Source organism: Centropristis striata, chromosome 23, assembly GCF_030273125.1.
Source record: "Centropristis striata isolate RG_2023a ecotype Rhode Island chromosome 23, C.striata_1.0, whole genome shotgun sequence".
Taxonomy (NCBI): Eukaryota; Metazoa; Chordata; class Actinopteri; order Perciformes; family Serranidae; genus Centropristis; species Centropristis striata.
The window spans coordinates 31,261,942-31,283,273 of NC_081539.1; the positions used below are offsets into that span (position 1 = coordinate 31,261,942).

At 35.8% G+C, this 21,332-nt stretch overlaps 1 protein-coding gene across 3 annotated transcripts in view; it reads left to right on the top strand.

The window, feature by feature from the left end:
• col11a1a (collagen, type XI, alpha 1a) overlaps window positions 1-21,332 on the top strand; it is a 148,401-nt gene that overhangs the window by 31,007 nt on the left and 96,062 nt on the right. For 2 of the 3 annotated variants that reach the window (XM_059327463.1, XM_059327464.1), the window contains exons 5-13: window positions 1,173-1,298; window positions 4,516-4,608; window positions 6,613-6,714; window positions 11,437-11,733; window positions 13,592-13,657; window positions 15,096-15,137; window positions 15,666-15,728; window positions 19,037-19,111; window positions 19,701-19,784. In XM_059327463.1, coding sequence (XP_059183446.1) covers window positions 1,173-1,298; window positions 4,516-4,608; window positions 6,613-6,714; window positions 11,437-11,733; window positions 13,592-13,657; window positions 15,096-15,137; window positions 15,666-15,728; window positions 19,037-19,111; window positions 19,701-19,784 — 948 coding nt within the window. Of the gene's footprint in view, window positions 1-1,172; window positions 1,299-4,515; window positions 4,663-6,558; window positions 6,715-11,436; window positions 11,734-13,591; window positions 13,658-15,095; window positions 15,138-15,665; window positions 15,729-19,036; window positions 19,112-19,700; window positions 19,785-21,332 lie in introns of all 3 variants that reach the window. The other variant, XM_059327462.1, reaches the window with a different exon arrangement.

Consider the following 21,332-nt stretch of genomic DNA (forward strand, 5'->3'; position numbering starts at 1 on the left):
GTTTGTGTGCAGCCTTGACTTGGGTTGCATTGATCTTTGTATATACACTTCTGGTCAAAAGTTTTAGAACACTCCAACTTTTCCAGAATTTAATTGAAAATGATGCAGTTTAATGTCTCAGTGTACTCTGAAATTAATGCACATTTGCAATATTTAAAATTCTTCATTGAGCATGATAGTGTTTTGAAAGTAAAAAAAAGATTCAAAATCACATTTTATGTTGGACTAAAGGACTAAAAAAAGACACAAAATTACCAAAAAGACACAAAATGACTAAAAAAAGACACAAAATGACAAAAAAAGACACAAAATGACTAAAAAAAAGACACAAAATGACCAAAAAAGACACAAAATGACCAAAAAAAGACACAAAATGACTTAAAAAAGACACAAAATGACCAAAAAAGACACAAAATGACTTACAAAGACATGAAAAGAATTCAGAAATGGACAAAATAGCCCAAGACTCCATAGAGTTAAGTTGTTAACCCATTTCTTGTTCCCTGAAAAAGGCCTACTTGTATAATTCTGAAATGTACATTATTTTCCAGTTTTGGTTCAGCTTACCTTTTTTTATTTACCTCTGGCAGTTCACCACTTACGAAATTAATGCATATAACAAAGGAAAATGTATTCTAAACTGTTGACTGATGGAAGTAGCACCTTAACAGATAGAACAGCTGAACACACTCAATGGAAACCAAATATTCTTCAGAAAGTTCTTCCCAACTCTGTTGCAGAAGTTCCCTTAAATGTGGAGCAACTTGTAGGTTGTAAGTGATCAAGAAAAGTTGGGACACCTGTAGGAATTGGTAGCAACTTAGCAACTTTCAAGGCTTGATCAACCTCCATTTTTGCAGAACTGCTTTAAGTTTTTAACCCATTTCTTGTTCCCTTTAAAAGGCCTTTTTCTATAATTCTGAAATGTACATTATTTTCCAGTTTTGGTTAACCTTACCTTTTTTTTATTTACCTCTGGCAGTTCACCACTTACCTTTGCACCCTACCTAGCTTAAAAATTGTGGTGTTCTAATTGGAAATGGTGATTTCTAATATCAACTTTTATGTCTTTGACACATGTTACTGCTATGCATTATTACATGCAGGGGAATTTTTGTTTTTGCATGAAGATGAAAGGTGAAATAACACGTTTGTTTTTCTGTTTTCTGCAGGGTGACATCCAGCAGCTTCTGATTGTGGCGGATCCCAAAGCAGCATATGACTACTGTGAACACTACAGCCCCGACTGTGACACTCCCCACAGCCAATCCCTGCAGGCCCAGGAGCCGGAGGAAGAGGTCAGCCAACCAGGGAGGGTGGGGGGCAGAAAAAAAGAACCAATCAGGGGCCCTGATTCATTCTTGTTTCCTAACAGGCTTCACTTTACCCTTCATATCCTCATGTTGTTTTTCAGCCTTAGTCATCTCAGTATTTCCTTGTTTAGAAGGGGTTTCATTTTAGTTATTGGTTTGTAGATTAAAGCTGGTGCAGGCAGTTTTCTAAAAAGAAAAAAACACACCATATTTTGAGAATACATCCCTCCTCCAGCTCTCTCTGCTAAGCCCCTCCCACTCTGAAATGACCTGGGATTGGCCATAGTCTATAGAGAACAGAGCCTAGAGAAAGTGCACAAGTGTAGTTTTCTCTAGGATTACATTATGAGGAAACTCTATTGTTGGATTTTGCTCAATGATGCCAAATTATGGCTATGGCAAATTAATGCTGCAGTTGCCATTTAAAAAAAACCCAACATGGTCTCACAGGAATCCGTGGAATAGCCACGGAATCACTCAAATTTCCGTGAAACTGACACGGATTTCGCTATAATGCAAGTTAATGCCAGTCATATCCCGTGGCTATTCCAACATACAAAGTGATTATGTACATTCACTGAGTGAATATTTAGAAAATAAAACATATATTTCTCGCTAGAAATGTGATCAAAATCCATTTTTATGCAGAAACTAAGTCAAAATATTGATTTTTTCACTAAAAATGAGAGAACTGTCCGCCATGTTTTTTGTTCTGACCGCCGGGACCTTGAAAGTCACGTGACTTGGAACAAACCAATAGGAACAAATATCCATGAAGCCACGGGATATGACTCACACGGAGATTTGAGTGATTCCGTGGCTATTTCACGGATTCCTGTGAGACCAGGTTCCAAAAAAACATATGGTTGTAGTATTTTGACAGGTGATTTTTCAGATTTTTGGAAATTCCCTTCATCATTTCATCATTAGTGTAATAGAAATGTATTCAGCCAATACAGCCTGCACAAATAAACACATTTCACTATCATCACACATTATGCTGTATATTGCACCATTAGGGTGTGACCATAAAGGGTTAAAACACACTAAATCAATAGATGAAACCATATATGGTGCATATCTGGCCACACCCCCAATCAGTGATGTCATAGCAGGTGTCTTCCATCAGCTGCTGTGATGTCTGTGATTGGACATGTGGCAAGACATGAAACCTTACTTGAAAATGTAAATTTGAACCATGGTAAACAGCAGCTGTGTGATCTGTGAAATGCTGAGAATTTATAAAGTAGCAACTTAAGTCAGCATTGATCAAGATACAGTGTAATTATTACCTATTCTGTCCCTCTGATCTTTTTTCTGCAATTTATAAAAGCTAATTCAATATATTAACCCCAACTGTTTGCTTAGAGTTCTTATTCCAGTGAATAAGAGTAGAAAACCAGACCAAGCAGCAGCTAAAGGACACATTGGAATATGTGAATCTTTTTGTTAATCAGCCATTTGAACTAATCACACACTTAAAACTGCATCAGTCTTAAGTGCATATATTTGCCCTTTGATCATTAAGATGATTATAATTGCCAAGATGAAACAATCATTGACATTGACCAGCTATAAAATTACAATGAGCCTGAAGCAAAGTCAGTTTAGCCAGCTTAGCCCCCGAGCTCAATCTATGTTTCATTAATTTGATATTATTATTATTATTACATGCACATGCTGCCAGATACCATAACCAATCATTTTGAATCAGTTCAGCATGGTCACATGACACTTCTAAGTTGCTGCATAAATAAACCTTAATGACTAGAAGTTGGGTTTTTTCCTGGTCTTCACCTGAATAGTATTATGGTATAGTGTAGTTTAATTTTTCCACCCTAATAAATAAGTGTAAGTGACCTATATAACTAAAAGAAGGTGCACTTTTTAAAAAAAATAGCTGAATTTAGAAGCCCTGAAGTGTATAATTTACATGCTTGTAGTTAGAAAGTTCCATGCAGCTGGTATTTTTGTCTTTGAGCTTTTTTCTCTTGTTTTCCTGTGTTTTATGAGCTTTTAAATATCCCATCTGCTTTCATGTTTGTAAGACCAACATGGCTAGTTCACCATATGAAGAACATTATCTAATTTAGTAACACTTGGCTTTAATTATTTGATTTTATTTGTGAGGTATTAGACCTAAATTGTAACATGTTAATATTGTAAATTATGTGTTATAATCAGTGGTGGGAAAAGTATTCAGATCCTTTACTGAAGTAAAAGTACTAATACCACCCTGGTAAATTACTCCACTACAAGTAAAAGTTCTGCATCCAAATCTTACTGAAGTAAAAGTAGAAAAGTATCAGCATTAAAATCTCCTTAAAGTATGAAAAGTAAAAGTACTCGGGTTATGCAGAATGGACCCACTATCATTGTTTTATATATTCTAAATATATTATTACATTATTTGTATTGGTGTTTTAATGTATGCAGTGTAATTTTGTAAAGATTGGGCTCATTTAATTACTTAATATACTGTTAATAGATTTAATAAAAAAAAAAATGTCTAATCACTTTACATTGATCATATATATTATGTTAAATCTCGACCTGAAAAGTAACTAAAGCTGGCAGCTTTATCCTAGAGTAAAAAGTACAATATTTGCCTAAAAATGTAGTGGAGTAGAAGTAAAAAGTTGCATAAAATGGAAATACTCAAGTAAAGAACAAATACCTCAAAATTGTACTTAAGTACAGTACTTGAGTAAATGTACTTAGTTACATTCCACCACTGCTTTTCAGGTTGAGATTTCACAAAAAAGATACATTTAAAGTGTTTAGACATTTTTTAAGTAGTCAAAATGAGTCCGTCCTTACAAAATTAAAACTTTTTTTGTTGTACAAATCCAACTTAACAGCACAAAATATAAAATACAGTTCAGCTGATGCCTGAATGAATGTAGTAACAACTTCAACAAGAAGTAAAAAGTTACATAAAATGGAAATACTCAAGTAAAGTACAAGTACCTCAAAATTGTACTTAAGTACAGTACTTGAGTAAATGTACTTAGTTACATTCCACCACTGGTTATAATATATTATAACATTTCACTTTGGCTTCAACTGTTTGAACATGTGGCATGGCCAGGATGATATGTGCCCAATGTATCATCTTTTAGCTGAAAGAGCGCTAATGCTAATGCTAACGCTAACACCTCTCTCCATCCCTCTCTCTCTCTCTCTCTCCCAACCTCTCCAGTACACTACTGATGATTTAGATTACTCTCAGTTCTATGATTACTCTGAGGGAGCCACAGACACCATTCCAACCGATGAGTATTCTGAACCACAGGTAAATGAAAAAAGGAAAAGAAAAGAAGAAAGATGTGTTTCCTGTTCCTGTTATGTCTCTTTTTGTCCCTCAGTTTGTCTTCTGTTGTCTGTGTTTCTCATTGTTATGTTTATGTGCACACCAATACTTCAGTAATCAGCTAAATGATCATATTTAGACGGGATTGTTTCAGCCAGAAGTGATGATTTACTCCACTACATTGAAAGCAATAATCTCAGTGTTTTGACTCGGTTGTGCCTGCTGTCATTATGACCTTACAGTAAGCAATGGAGGTAGAATTTTTTAGTGTGCATGTAAACATAGTCCTCTTTGTGTCTGTTTTGTCTCTCACTGGAAAAATGCCATCTGCTTTGAGTGTTATTTTGCATTCCAGCATGTCTTTAAAACTATTGTATACACATATATATATACACTACCGGTCAAAAGTTTTAGAACAGCCCAATTTTTCCATTTTTTTATTGAAATTCAAGCAGTTCAAGTCAAATGAACAGCTTGAAAGGGTACAAAGGTAAGTGGTGAACTGCCAGAGGTAAATAAAAAAAGGTAAGCTGAACCAAAACTGGAAAATAATGTACATTTCAGAATTATACAAGTAGGCCTTTTTCAGGGAACAAGAAATGGGTTAACAACTTAACTCTGTGGAGTCTTGGGCTATTTTGTCCATTTTTGAATTCTTTTCATGTGTTTTTAAGTCATTTTGTGTCTTTTTTTGGTAATTTTGTGTCTTTTTTTAGTCATTTTGTGTCTTTTTTTGGTAATTTTGTGTCTTTTTTTAGTCATTTTGTGTATTTTTTTGGTAATTTTGTGTCTTTTTTTAGTCATTTTGTGTCTTTTTTTGGTAATTTTGTGTCTTTTTTTAGTCATTTTGTGTCTTTTTTTTGGTCATTTTGTGTCTTTTTTTAGTCATTTTGTGTCTTTTTGGTAATTTTGTGTCTTTTTTTAGTCCTTTAGTCCAACATAAAATGTGATTTTGAATCTTTTTTTTACTTTCAAAACACTATCATGCTCAATGAAGAATTTTAAATGTTGCAAATGTGCATTCATTTCAGAGTACACTGAGACATTAAACTGCATCATTTTCAATTAAATTCTGGAAAAGTTGGTGTGTTCTAAAACTTTTGACCGGTAGTGTATATATACGCACACTTGAATATCAGCAATGTTTTACATTACATTTTGTAGCAAAAGCACTTTTTTACGACTGCAATAGCTCTAAAGAGTTGCTGAAACGCAAATCCTGTGTTTTGTTTGTGCATCTGTCCCAGATAGAAACTTATATGTGCCCAAAAAATTCTCCTGTGTGTCACACATGAAAGGCCCAGTCTTCAATTGTTGTGCAGCATCTTTTCTACTCAACTGTTACATCATCTAAAGTTCACATGGTCAGCCTTCCGATGGCAGCCCTTGTAGTTGATGTACATGGTTTTTAACATTTTAAGGAAGTCCAAGCATGCCAACTACTGAACATGGGCTGCTGCTGGAAAGTGGAGCACACAGTTGGGTTGGAAAAGACTCTGTACAACAGTCGCGAACTGTGCCTTTAAATCATTTCCACTTTTGAATGTTCCATGTTTGTCTTTGTCGCCGCCACCTCCTCTTCCAGAGAAAGAAACGTAGTGTCTCCATGAAAAAGAAGAGGACCAGAAAGTCCCTCAGTAAAACTAAGGCCAAGCCCTTAAACTTCTTTGCTGCCGTATCAGCAGCTAAAAAGTTTGCCGCTAAGAAGAAGCGTCAGATGCCTGGCTACCAGGCCACAGCGCCAGCTCGACCCAGAGGGGATTTTAGGGTAAACGTTCATGTAAAGATCAGACCAGATCCCATCAAGATCTTCCTGCCTTGAAGGGAAAATCTCTGATGGCAGACCTAGAGCTCCCTAACCTCTTTTGTGTAGAAGTAGCAGAGTCTGTAGCTAGCTTGAAAGGACCCCTAGCTAATAACTTCTGGTTTGAGCCTTTTGGGTTAACCTTCGCTTTATATTTCTTTCCTTTTTTCAACATGACTCAGCCAATGCCAAACAATGTAGGAGATTACAATACAGACTATGACTACGGAACTGTAGATGGTACTCAAACTCAGTCTCCCTTTGCCACGAGTGGACCCAACGAGGTAATTTTCATTTTCATTCTCATCTACTTCTAACAACATGGTCTCACAGAAATCCGTGAAATAGCCACAGATTTCGCTTAACTCAAAATCCGTGGAATAGCCACGGAATCGCTCAAATTTCCGTGAAACTGACACGGATTTCGCTACAATGCAAGTTAATGACAGTCATATCCCGTGGCTATTCCATGGATATTTGTTCCTATTGGTTTGTTCCAAGTCACGTGACTTTCAAGAACAAAAAACATGGCGGACAGTTCTCTCATTTTTAGTGAAAAAAAATCAATATTTTGACTTAGTTTCTGCATAAAAATGGATTTTGATCACATTTCTAGCGAGAAATATATGTTTTATTTTCTAAATCTTCACTCAGTGAATGTACATAATCACTTTGTATGTTGGAATAGCCACGGGATATGACTGGCATTAACTTGCATTGTAGCCAAATCCGTGTCAGTTTCACGGAAATTTGAGCGATTCCACGGATTCCTGTGAGACCAGGTTGACTTCTAAATACCAGTGTAAGGTGTTTTGGGAAATTTGAGCCAGGAAGATTTTACCCAAGGAGATATCTGGTATGAAATGCCAAAGACACAACTATTCTATTGGATTGATGTGTCTTTGACTTACTAAGATTTTGGTGTATGGCAGAACTGATGGACAGAGGAAGTATTTTTAACGTATTTTTAACGTTTAAAAGCTACGATCCACCTGGTCCACCGTGTGGATTCTAGCGATGCATTGCATGCTGGGAAGAAAATGCGGTGGACATTGTGGATGTTGTTTGTAGCTTTATATTATGTCATACATTTTTGGCTAAGGCTGCAGATTTTGTTAGCTCTCACTAAGTGAATCCATTTGACCTTTTTTCAGATAGTGGAAATTAACCAGCTGGTTAAAATAGTAAGAAATGAAAAAGCACTTACTTTAATATATCTAAATATTAGGATTAGAATAGGCTATTTGTTCTGGAAACACATGGACCTTGATTGATTGATTGTCTTTATTTCGAACATGCAAGCAATAAAAAAAACAAGTTTAAATATTAATAGATGAATAAATAAAAAATAAAACAAAAAAGCAAAAAAAAATTGGAAAAAAACTGACACTTTCTGCATGCTCGAAAGGGGGTAGGAAGAAGTAAAAAAACTTATCTAGTCCTACCTCCTTCTAATAGAAACCACTCAGACTTTTAGTGAAGTACACTGCAAAAAAGCCAACTTGTATTTTTTGGCCTAAAACAGTGATTTAAGTTGGTAAAACTTGGAAATATAAATGATTGACATTTAGGGCAATAATGTAAGTTAGCACAACAAAGGAAGCCAGTTGTCTGCTCAAAAACAAGTTGGTGAGTTGTTGTTACTTATATCTTTAAGTTGGGGTTCACAACAAGGGACAATAGTTCTGATAACTCTTATTTCTTTGTTGGGAAATGCGGGAAAGCGGTGAAATTCTGTCATTAGCAAAAGCTAGCGGCTAACTGATGCTAGAGGCTAACTGATGCTAGCGGCGCTGCTTGTTACAGCTACAAGAGTAGCCATTAGCATATCAATGCTAACTCAAAATTGTGGTCGCAACATTAGCTGACATTTCATAGCGGCGTTACAATCGTGCCAATTCAGCACATTGCAGAAGTTAGCAGAAGTAAGGATTAAAAGTTATTACAATGTAAAATTATAAGTTAGGACAACTTACAGTTGAGTCAACAAAAGTCTGAATTCAGAGTTGAGCAAACTCAAAAACAAAACTTAAAATATTTAGTTTAATTGTCCAACTTAAAATTTTATCGAAGTTTGTTGCCTTGAAATTTTGAGTTCACCCAACTTTTCTTTTTTTGCGGTGTAACGTGCGCCTTTAACAAGAGTCAATAATATGTTCTCTGATAGATATAGATATAGATATAGATAGTGCTGTTTGCTAAGAGTTTGTCTGCTTTTATTCCCCACACAAAGAGTGTAGAGTTGACACGATTTGTAGCCTTATCCAGGATTAAAACCAGTTAATGCTGACAGATCCTCTCTCAGCCAATGCCACTTACAGTAAATGACAGTGGAGATAATCTGTTTAACACAATTATTAATTTAACACCCTGTCCATCACATCTTAAGCTTGGTTCTGATCACTAGTTCTGCTAATTACCTCTCCAAGAACTATGATGGCCATGCTAAAATCTCCTCACAGCCAGCTATGAATGTGCATTGTCTTCTGCAGCGTTTGACAAAGTGGATGTGATTCTACAGGCAGTTTGAAGTGTATAATTTGGCTCTAAGGTGGAGTACTGCCAGTAATAACTGTGTAATTGCATCCATTCTGTTGCTCCCCAAAGCTAAAAGCAAAACAGTGTTCAGTTTGGAAAGAAAAAAAATGTGCCAGGTGATTTTGGCTAGAGTACTTGTGCCAAATACAGAGTGTACCAAAACAGATTATATCACAACAGATTTGCTTACAGACAAATTTATATTTCACTTGTATGTATCTTGATACACTCTCTATCTGCACAGCTGCTCCAATCTGATGATTGATTAGATGCATAGTGTCATTTCAGACATCCATTTCAGCTTTTTCTTTTAATAGTCTAGACGGAATTGTCCAAAAAGTGAAAGTGAGGAGCATTTATGGGTACAAAAAAATGGTTCCCAAGTGAAATTTTGAGTTTTTGACCTTCTCATTTGCATATCAATATGGCGGCCAAATTGCCCATCTTGCTCAGTTGTTGGACCATTTCCCCTTAGTTTTTTTGTAAGTAGGCAATCAAGATGAGGAAATTAAGTTTCTGGATCTATAGTCTAGAGTCAGAGCAAGAATATAGTGGAGGCTCAGTGTCTTTTTTATGTATATATATGTATGCAAAATACCAACTTTTAAGGTGAAATTAAGCATTATTTGTGTGTGTTTTTTTAAGGCCGACATAAATATTCAATCAATATCACTTTTAAATGTTCCAGTTGGTATTTTGCATACATATATATGCATAAAAAAGGCACTGAGCCTCCACTATATCCTTGCTCTGACTCTAGACTATAGATCCAGAAACTTAATTTCCTCATCTTTGATTGCCTACTTACAAAAAAACTAAGGGAAAATGGTCCAATGACTGAGCAAGATGGGCAATTTGGTGGCCATTTGATACAAATTAGAAGGTCAAAAACTCAAAATTTCGCTTGGGAACCATCTTTTTTGGACTCAGCACCCTTGAGATATGTAAGGTAGGCCGGTTCCTGACTTGTACCCATAAATGCTCCTCACTTCTTATAGGAGGCCTTTATTCTGAAATCCGTCTAGACTATAATGTCTGTATCGGCATATCCTGTATGGCCGTATGATAAGAAAGAAAAGGCTGAGATCACATCAAGTCTGTCTTGTCATGTATGGTTAACAAACCTTTGATCGTCAGGTATGATAATGATATTAAGTTATTACGGTAACATTTTATTTATTATTTTGAATTACATCATTTACTGAACTGAAGTGTGCACAACTCTATTTCATGAACGTAGGATTTAACAGTTCGTAACTCAGACAGTTTTTGTGAAATATCCATCTTGGAAAAGTTTGACGCCAGTTTATTTAATCAGTACATATTTAGTAACATGGCTCACTGTGTAGTTTATATACATATTCAAATTTCTATCACACAACCCTGCCAGGGAAGTAACTGGAAAGATAAAGAAAATAGGAAACACTTTACAATAACCATCATTAATAGATGGTAAATAGATAGTTTATTTATGTTTAATCATCATTTATAAACCATATATAGGCCATTTAGAATGGTGAATAGAAAATGTAATAATGTTGAACTATAATTTATAAATGCCAAATAGATTACTTTACCATAAACAAACATAATTATTAGTTTATTAATAGCTTTACACTCGTTATAACATTTTTAACACCATATTAAGTATGTAAATGATTTCAAAATGATTCTTATGCCTTTAAGAAATTGCTTGAAAACATTTAAAGATTAAATATGTATGGAATTTTGTAAATGGTTAATAATAACTGGTTTATAAACCATCTATAAACATCACTTAGATCAGGGATCTCAAACTCAAATTACCTGGGGGCCACTGGTGGCAGTATCAAAATGACCAAAAAAAGACACAAAATTACAAAAAAAGACAAAATGACTGAAAAAACACTACATTACGTTAAAAAATGACGTTAAAAAGACACAAAATGACCAAAAAAATACACAAAATGACCCAAAAAAATACACAAAATGACCCAAAAAATACACAAAGTGACCAAAAAGACACAAAATGACAGAAAAAAAAATAAATTACTAAAAAAAAGTCACAAAATTATTTAAAAAAGACACACAATTACCAAAAAAGAAACAAAATTATTAAAAAAAGACAAAATTACCCAAAAAAAGTAATAAAAGGGACCTTCCACACACAACACAGTAAAGTGTCATTCATATAAAACTCACATTAAACTTTCATATCAAGGTGGGGGCCACAAAACATCGTCACGAGGGCCGCAATTGGCCCGCGGGCCGCGAGTTTGAGACCCATGACTTAGATGGTTATTGTAAAGTGTTACCAGAAATTATCTTTCCAAAGTAAGTTAAAATTGTTCCTGTTGTTGTAATAAATAAGGTGTTACCGTTGCTATTTTATGAACTAAAAGTAGATTATTTGCCTTTAATTGCTTAACTAACATGCTTATCTCCTTGGTTGCCTTGGTTACCATTACCCCCCCACTGACACTCTGAAGGCTGTGGAGGAGGATGTTTTCGGTGCGTATGTCACCGAGGCTGCTCCCGTTGCTCCGGAGGAGGAGGCCGTTGTCCCGGAAACGGTGGACGAAAACTTGGAAACTGGTGCTGAAGCATACGACTTTAAGGAATATGACCTAAAGGAGTATGACTTGGGCGCGGTTGACAACAGGTTGTATGATTACGGGGCGTATGATGAGTATGGCACGGCCCCGCCCAAACCCACGGCAACCTACGACCAGGAGGAGGAGGTGGGGCCCGGGGTTGCCGCGGAAACAGACGTTTCTGAGAGCGCCGTAAGTAGCCACGCCCCGGCCCCTGGTGGCGGGTGGCGGAGGGGCGTGAGCATGAACTGACCCGTTTGTTTATGGACTCACTGTCTTCCTGCACGCCCTCATAGTTGGTTGCTTAGCAACGTGTCATTGACATTTAGAGTGTGTAGTCGCTCACTGGTCTGTGTTTGGTGATGTAATGATTGACAGATATGACAGGGACAATGCATGCAGCTGTGTCTTCTTTGAAAGGGAATAACTGATTACTTCTTCATTTACTACGTCTCATTTTTTCTTCTTTCCTCCAACTCTATCTCTCTCCACACACAGCATTCAGTCAGTGTATGTTACCTAACCTGTACACCACCCCACACACACCCATGGAGCCATACCATCCCAGTCCTCCCAGTCCTTCCCACCCAGTCTGATCTGACTCCTCCCGCTCCTCCTCTGCCTTTTTAACAAGCAGTTAAATATCCCTCCCCGTATGCACAGGAGTTAGCCCATAACTCAAAGGGAGCAGTCCACACTAGTGATGTTGGATACCATCGATTTCCTTTCCGATCCGATACGGAGTAAAATTCAGGCTGGTATCGGTGATACCGATCCGATACCAATACTTTGTGCAAATACACCTAATTTGCCTGGTAAATCTAAAAAGAGTGTATTTCAAATGGCTTAAGAATGAATAGAAGACATCAGAGTCACTTATTTATTTTAAACTCAGAAGTATACGGACTCATTCACAATATAGCTTCTTTTCGCCATTGAATTACACACACACACACACTGATAGCAGCGTGCCACTGCACTTACGTATTAGGCTCTTACCCAGGCAGAAGAAAAAGTAGTTCCTACCAGCAGCGTCTCATTTAGACAAGATCTGAATAGTTTAGTTACTTTCCACCGTATTCCTGTTAATAATATACATTACCACAAATGACTGAAGTAACAAAAGTATCGATATTTCCATTTGAGAATTGATTTTAGAGCATACAGATCTGGTATCGGAAGTATCGATATTTCAGTATCGATCCGCACATCACTAGTCCACACACACACACTTTTAAACTCTGCCTTCACTAACCGGCAGTCACAGCTTGTCACAGTTTGTCCGGTTTGTATAAATATTTGACATACAGCCTTCCCTCCACTTTTTTGTTTAGCCATTTTGACCCCATTGCTGTTTCAATTTACTCACTGTCAGGACATCATCCAACACAGTTTAGTGTGTGTGTGCCTGTTGGTATTGTTACCATGTGAGGACCAGGACTTAAATCCTTCCCATCTCCCCCTTCCTTCTCCACCGTCACCTCTAAAACCACAGAAACACACTGAGCCCTCCCACTAATAAAACACAGCTATTTATTTAGATTTAGCCATTTGCAATGTTGCACAAAAAATAGAGAGAAAAGAAAGAGAAAAGAGGATGATTATCTTTACTGAAATGTGATACTGTACATTGTAGGGAAACGTCTTTATTGTCTTTCTCTCTAGGTGTCTATTTGTGTTATTTTGTGGGATTTGCATGACTTTTACCTGTTGGTGCAATGAGTTTCATTTAGTCATCATTAGCTACTCTGCACAATGGCAATGCAATGACAGCGTTGCTTCATTTCAAGCACATAGAGGTCCATTCTTGCTCATTACGACTAACATTTTGCCTGTTTGGTTGCATAATGTCATGTCACTTTGTGTTATTCTTGATTCCCTCTCTGCCTCTGACGTAGCTACAGTAGAGTATGTGATATTGATTGATTGTTTAAGCACTAACACATTCTTTTACCTGTCGAACGGCCTCCTCCTCATTGCTATTCATCCACCTGTGGACTCTAGCTGCTGTGTTAAAAGCCCACCTCTGTGCTTGCTTTTTGTAATACAGGTTGCTGGTGTTGGAGGAGCCTTCGGCCAGAAGGGAGAAAAGGGCGAGCCGGCTGTTATTGAGCCTGTAAGATATATAATCCTGTTATTTTTACACTGCAAAAAAAGAAAAGTTGGGTGAACTCAAAATTTCAAGGCAACAAACTTCGATAACATTTTAAGTTGGACGATTAAACTAAATATTTTAAGTTTTTTTTTTTGAGTTTGCTCAACTCTGAATTCAGATTTTTGTCAACTCAACTGTAAGTTGTACTAACTTATAATTTAACATTGTAATAACTTTTAATCCTTACTTCTGCTAACTTCTGCAATGTGCTGAATTAGCACGATTGTAACGCCGCTATGAAATGTCAGCTAATGTTGCGACCACAATTTTGAGTTAGCATTGATACGCTAATGGCTACTCTTGTAGCTGTAACAAGCAGCACCGCTAGCATCAGTTAGCCGCTAGCATCAGTTAGCCGCTAGCTTCCGCTAATGACCGAATTTCACCGCTTTCCCGCATTTCCCAACAAAGAAATAAGAGTTATCAGAACTATTGTCCCTTGTTGTGAACCCCAACTTAAAGATATAAGTAACAACAACTCACCAACTTGTTTTTGAGCAGACAACTGGCTTCCTTTGTTGTGCTAACTTACATTATTGCCCTAAATGTCAATAATTTATATTTCCAAGTTTTACCAACTTAAATCACTGTTTTAAGCCAAAAAATACAAGTTGGCTTTTTTGCAGTGTAGAGGTGCCATATTGATCGAAATTAGCTTATGAACATCAAAAGAAGTTTTGCAAAAAATTGTAAATTTGACAATATGGCCTTAGTGTGGTACTTTCCAGAAAAATATGGCCGTTATATCTATCACTCTATACCATGTAGCCTTGCCGGACTAATACGTATTTACAATTAGTCAGCAATGCCCCTCAGTTTTTGATTTTAAGGGGCGTTGTTGAGATGAACGGACCAAAATGCTTCTGAATAGACCTACGACCAATAAGAGCAACCAACAGGTGATGTAGCACTGAGTGAGGGCGTCCAGATCAAAAACTTAACGGTGACCTTGAAACTATTGTCTAATCAAATTGTTAATTTGGAGAATCTCTACAGCCCTGTTCACTCTAGTTTCTGTTTACTGTGTAAGCCATTTTTCTCTCACTTTTATCACAAATTGCAATGATCTAAAATCAAGTGAAATGTCGTCAACTCCTGAACTGAAGCTTTACTGTTTTAGTTATTTTAAGGCCTAGACCATTTTCCCCAAAGTTTGTTGACTTATCCTGAACTAGAGCTATGTTAGGGCCCAAAACATCAGGACATAGGACATAGTTTCTGTCCAAGCCTCACCAAACCCTTAACCAAAAAAGAAAAGCAAAAAACACTGGAAATCACCGCAGAGCTGACTTAAATTAGGAAGAGAAATTACAGCCAAACCCAGTGAATCAGGTCAGAGAACCTGCTGTGGTGCAGGACAGTGTTTGTGGAATAAACAATGTGCTTGTTTTATTTAAAGGGCATGCTGATTGAAGGACCACCAGGACCCAGCGGCCCAGCTGTGAGTATATTGTTCAATAAATAAAGAAATCGGTGTATTGCACTCTGTAAAAAAAATCTGTTTAATTTACGGTAAAATACCGGCAGCTGTGGTTGCCAGAACTTCACCGTAAAAATTACAATGAGTGGATTTTCTATTCTAAATTTAAATGTTAATATCAGCAAAAACTGTAATTTAGACTGAGTATTCCTGTTATTTTTAGGGTTATTTTGTCATTCATTCACACATCATGGTATTCCTCCATAAATTTTGCATGAAAATGTTATATTTTTACAGCAAAACTGTGTGTTTCTTCCACTTTATGGCAGAAAAAAGTAAAAGTTTTGTGCTATTCTTTGATTTGATTTTGATTAATTAAAAGTGTCTAATATGGTGATATACATTTTTTTATTTTACACCCTATTGCTTGTATTTGACAGTGTTTTACTGTTATTTCTACAAAGATTTTTAACAGTGCATCCGAGCATAATTTTAAAGCATTGTTTTCAGACTCTGATCAGCTGTTCTGACTGAACTTTGTCTTTCTAGGGTCTTCCAGGTCCCTCAGGCCTCCAAGGACCCCCGGGCCCTTCTGGAGATCCTGGTGACAGGGTAAGTTGGCAATTAATTAAATTAAATTAAATTCAATTGGCTTTATTGGCATGACGTAACAATGTATATATTGCCAAAGCAAGCATCAGAAAAAAAGATAACAAGATAAGGAAAGCATAATTATTATGTGGCAATTATACCACCAAACAATCCACATTTGTGTTCACTGTAAATATGTCTTCATACTAATCAGCTTACATGTTAATACACCAAAATCAATGAAATCTTTGATTCAATTCACCATGAACAGCCGCTGCACGTTGAGTGATATTTGTGTCAGTGATAAAAAAAATTAAAACTGTAAAATTTGACTGAAGTTTGACACAAAACTCCCTTAATTAGCTGCATATTGTTTCCATTCAATGACGTTCTAATGCTGCAAAAGTTAAAATGTTGTGTCTGTTCAGATAATGCCAGTCGCTTACTATCAAGTGTTAGCATGCAATGCTACAGCCAGTTATTAAATATTGCTTAACAGCTAAACCATCTTTAAGAATAAGTGTGCAAATTTTATTGAACAATAATCCATTTTTAAATTTTTTTTTATTTATAAGCGCATTTTCACCCAAGGTCACTTTACAAAAAAGCATAAAATAATTTAAAAACAGTGGCAACAAAATAAAAAAAATAAAAAATAAAAAAAAACAACAGTTACTATGGCAACAATACTTATGAACTAGTCTTGGCTTCAATTGATGACAAACAAATCTTGGAAGTAGACGTCAATTTACACAACCAAGCTGTAGTCCCTCCAAGGGGTTTCAGTATAAAATAGAATAGTCCTATGTCAGTGGAGGGAAACTATTTTACCTCTTCTATTATTTTCACTTTTTTTACTTGCATTATTGAGTATTATATATACTCTTACCAGTGCACAAATACAGTAATATCTAAAGATGTCAGTGAGTTTTATCACATCAATTATTATGGTTTCTTAGATAGATAGATAGATAGATAGATAGATAGATAGATAGATAGATAGATAGATAGACAGACAGACAGACTTTATTTATCCCAAGCTGGGAAATTACAGTGTATCAGCAGCATTACACACAGAGACAATAACAACACAATTAAATAAAAAGAACAACCTAGGCATACTTCAAGCAATAAAATACAAAAATACAATAAATGCCAATAAAATGTAATGTAAAAATAAAGTGTCTAAAGAAGGAGTATGTATTAAGGAGTAGAATTCCAGTGCAGAATAAATATGAATATACAGTATAAAAATGTTGGTGCCTTGAAACAAATAAGGTTAAAGATAAGGTTGAAGATTAGAAGATTAGAAGGAAAATATTTGGTCTGGACGGTAAGAGTTCTCCATATTTAACACTTTGCTCTTTAGACTCTCTGTTCCTCAGTCATGCAACACACACTCACTAGATGCAGCAGAATGAATGGAGAAGGATGTTGGTTTTGGACCGTAGACAGCAGCAGGTTTATGGTTTACAGACCGGTCTATGTGTGCTGCAGGAGGAGGAGGAGCACATAACTAACAAACAGCACACCTCCATTTACTGCTCCGTCTGGGTGTGTGTGTGTGTGTGTGTGTGGCTTTGTTTGTGTTTCCTTCTATATTACAGCCCAGTGGTGGTTCTAGACCAGTTTTACTGTGGGGGCCAAGGAGGGGCCAGTGTTTAATCAGAGGGGCACATTAGCACATGAAAAAATGGCAAAGATGATATTTAAGCATTCAAAATCTTTGAATGTCTTGAAAAGGACACTAAATGACCAAAAAAGACACAAAATGAGAAGACAGAAAAACCAAAAAAAAACCCACAGAAGACATGAAAATGACCAAAAAAAGACACAAAATTACCAAAAAAAAGACACAAAATAACTAAAACAGACACAAAAAAGACACAAAATTACCAAAAAAGACACAAAATGAGAAGACAGAATAACCAAAAAAAAACCCACAGCAGACATGAAAATGACAAAAAAAGACACAAAATTACCAGAAAAAGACACAAAATAACTAAAACAAACACATAAATGACATCAATGACAAAAAAGACACAAAATGACAAAAAAGACACAAAATAACTAAAACAGACACAACAACAGACACAAATTTACCAAAAAAAGACACAAATTTACCAAAAAAAGACACAAAATGACTTACAAAGACACATAAAGACATGAAAAGGATTAAAAAATGGACCAAATAGCCCAATAAGACTCCATAGAGTTAAACTATTATAAAATGTAACATTCTGGGTTCCTTTTGTGTACAATGAGATATTGTTTGAACAAAAAAAAGGTTAGAATTGTTCCATTGTTCATTGTTATAAATTGATCATTTTATTATTAGTTTGACACAGGGGCCACAGCAGGGGCCAAAGGCTTCTTCACAGGGGCAGTGGCCCCTGGAGGCCCCTGGGTAGAACCACCACTGTTACAGCCACAACAGTGTATGTAATGGCATATGGATTACAAGCTAATCATGTTTAATTTAATATATAAGCGATGATAACCACCTTTTATTTTGAACCAATATATTCACCATTACTACATTGTATTTGTTTTAGTTTAGTAAAATGTTTTCATATGGAAAACGCCCCTCTTCTGAGTCTTTTTTAAAGCAAAACCAAAATAAAACAGACAAATTATGGGCAGTAAGCCACAATATCTGAAATATTTTCTGACCCAAACTAACAATTGCGCTAGCTAATGTTGGAGTGAATCTCCTTGATATACCAGGTGCTTAGTCAGGACACAGGCACTGGACTTTTTCAGGGGCCCAGGGTTGCCATTTTTTTTATTTAAACCACATCAGTTAACATATACATTGCGTACATATAAGCAGCCATACGATTTGTATTTCTGAATATTCACTGAGGAGCCACCAGAAGAAGAGTAAATCCCAATCTCCATCATCACATTGTCCTTTTTAAATGTTCGAAGTTGATATATATATATTTTTTAATTATTTTTATTGGATTTTTCTTTTCAAACAATAAAACAAGACAGCCATTCAACAAACAACAGACACTTCAATCAGAAAGGAAAAAAAACAAAACATCCAGACTCAGACAGACTATAATGGCTGAAATAAATAACAGTAGTCACATATTGCAGGCTTAGTCTGGAGATACGTACAGGAAAGTGGGAAGGTTAAAGCTTGGTTTCAATGTAATCTATAAATGGTTTCCAGGTATTCTCACAGTTATCTGGGGAGCCTCGTAACATAAATCTCAATTTCTCCAGTTTAAGGTGTTGCCTCACTTCTCTCAGCCACTGAGTCCAGCTGGGTGGAAGTTGATATTTTTAATACAATTGTTGGTTTCTGGTGTGTATTGTAGGGTCCTCCTGGTCGTGCTGGTCTGCCTGGTGCTGATGGTTTGGCCGGACCTCCTGGTACCATGCTGATGCTGCCAGTAAGTCAAAATAATGCAACACAAGTACATAGCAGCCATCTTTCATCACATAATTCCATAAGCAGGCTAATTTAAAAAAAAGAAAATGGAATATTGCAGACAAAGAGAATGTTGGGTAACACATCTGTTTATAGAGGGTTTATAAACCAATTATTAACCATTTACAAAGTGCTATACATATTTAATCTTTAAATGGTTTCAACCAATTTCTTAAAGGTATATGAATCATTTCAATATCATTAGCATAATAAATATGGTGTTAAAAATGTAATAATGAGTGAAACTAAAACTATTAATAAACTATTCATTAAATTTGATTGTTTGTTAATGGTAAATTAATTATAAACTTACATTAATTCATTTATTAATGGCTAATAGATGGTATATTAGTTAGTTAAACAGTAATAATTGATGTATTTATTATTCTAAATGGCCTATAAATGGTTTATAAATGATGATTAAACATTAATAAACTATCTGTTTACCATTTAAACTTGAACTTCTTGAACTTCTTTAATGTCTGTGTGTGTGTGTGTGTGTGTGTGTGTGTGTGTGTGTGTGTGTGTGTGTGTGTGTGTGTGTTCAACAGTTCCGGTTTGGTGGGGACGGTGAGAAGGGTCCAGTGGTTTCAGCCCAAGAAGCCCAGGCCCAGGCCATCCTGTCCCAGGCTAGGGTAAGTAGAGAGGGACATTTAAAAAAGCTAACGGGAAGCTAAAAAGCTAACGGGAAGCTAAAAAGCTAACGGGAAGCTAAAAAGCTAACGGGAAGCTAAAAAGCTAACGGGAAGCTAAAAAGCTGTGGACGAAGCCCCTCCCCCACCCTGCTCCACACAAGGTTATTATAGTTAACGCAAACTAACGAAATAACAAAAACTAGAATTGAAAAAACATTTTCATTAACTGAAATAAAAATAAAAACTAGATTTTTTTTTTTTTAAACATTTGTTTATTGATTTTTCAGTGACATAACAAAATCAAGAGATTCGAGATATGAGAGTCAAAACAGTGTCAAGTGTAACAAGTAAAATAATAATAATAATAATAATAATAATAATAATAAAAATAATAAAAATAATACATAAAATAAATATAAAATAATAAAATAAAATAAATAAATAATTAAATAAATAAGGTCACCCACTGCTAAATAAAATTCTAATAATATGTTCACTTAAGCAGAGATAAATAAAAAACATTCCCAGCATGCTACAAAATCACACAAGAAAAAAACTAGAGTTTTTAAAAAAAACGATAACTAACTGAAACTGTATTTTGTGGTTACAAAACTAACTAAAACTAACTAAAATTATAGTGAAAATGTCCTTAGTTTTCGTTTTTGTCATCTTTTTTCATTCATAATTCAGTGTTTCTATTTGAACATGCAACACATGGTGAATATGTTTACTGAGACTGGGATGTTTACACTAGAACCAAAATACAAAACAGTTAATAACCTTATTGGGGCTGAGATGATAAACCAAAGGAAATAAAGGAAACATTTATTATGACCTCTTTGAATCTGGCACCAACACATAGCCCATTACAAAAAAACTAAAACTAACACTAAAACTAATAAAAACTAAACTAAAACTAAGCATTTTCAAAAAATAAAAACTAAACTAAAACTAGCAAACTCACTCTAAAAACTAACTAAAACTAACTGAATTTGAAAACGAAAATTCACAACGAAATTAAAACTAAAACTAATGAAAAATCCAAAACTATTATAACCTTGGTGGGAGGTTTGGGTAGGGGATAAACAGCGTTTTGTTGGCCTTGCGAGGCTAAAAGGAGAAATGCCGAACAGGCTGAAGAGCAACAACATAAAAAGTCACTTTGAACAGATGGACCGACTGTTAAAAATACTTCTGAGGCTGTTGACCTGCGGGTGGCTCAACCAACAGGTGTCTAAATGTCTTTGTGTGTCTGTGGTGGAGAAGGTGGAGCGGCTAGAGGAAAAGAGAAAATCTGGACTTGGTATTTAAAGGTTTTGTTGGATTTCGCACAATATCCCACATTAATTACACAGTCGGAGACCACAGGGAACAAAGAGATTAGGCGTGGAAATAAATCTCTGAGTTTGCTTCACCATAAGACAGCACAAATGTAAGCAATTAGAGAATGATCCAGACCAGGAAACAAACCCAGAGGCATTGTTTATATTATAATAAATAATACAATTATTGTCTGCATGGTTGCTGTGTTTACTGTAAAGGATTAGT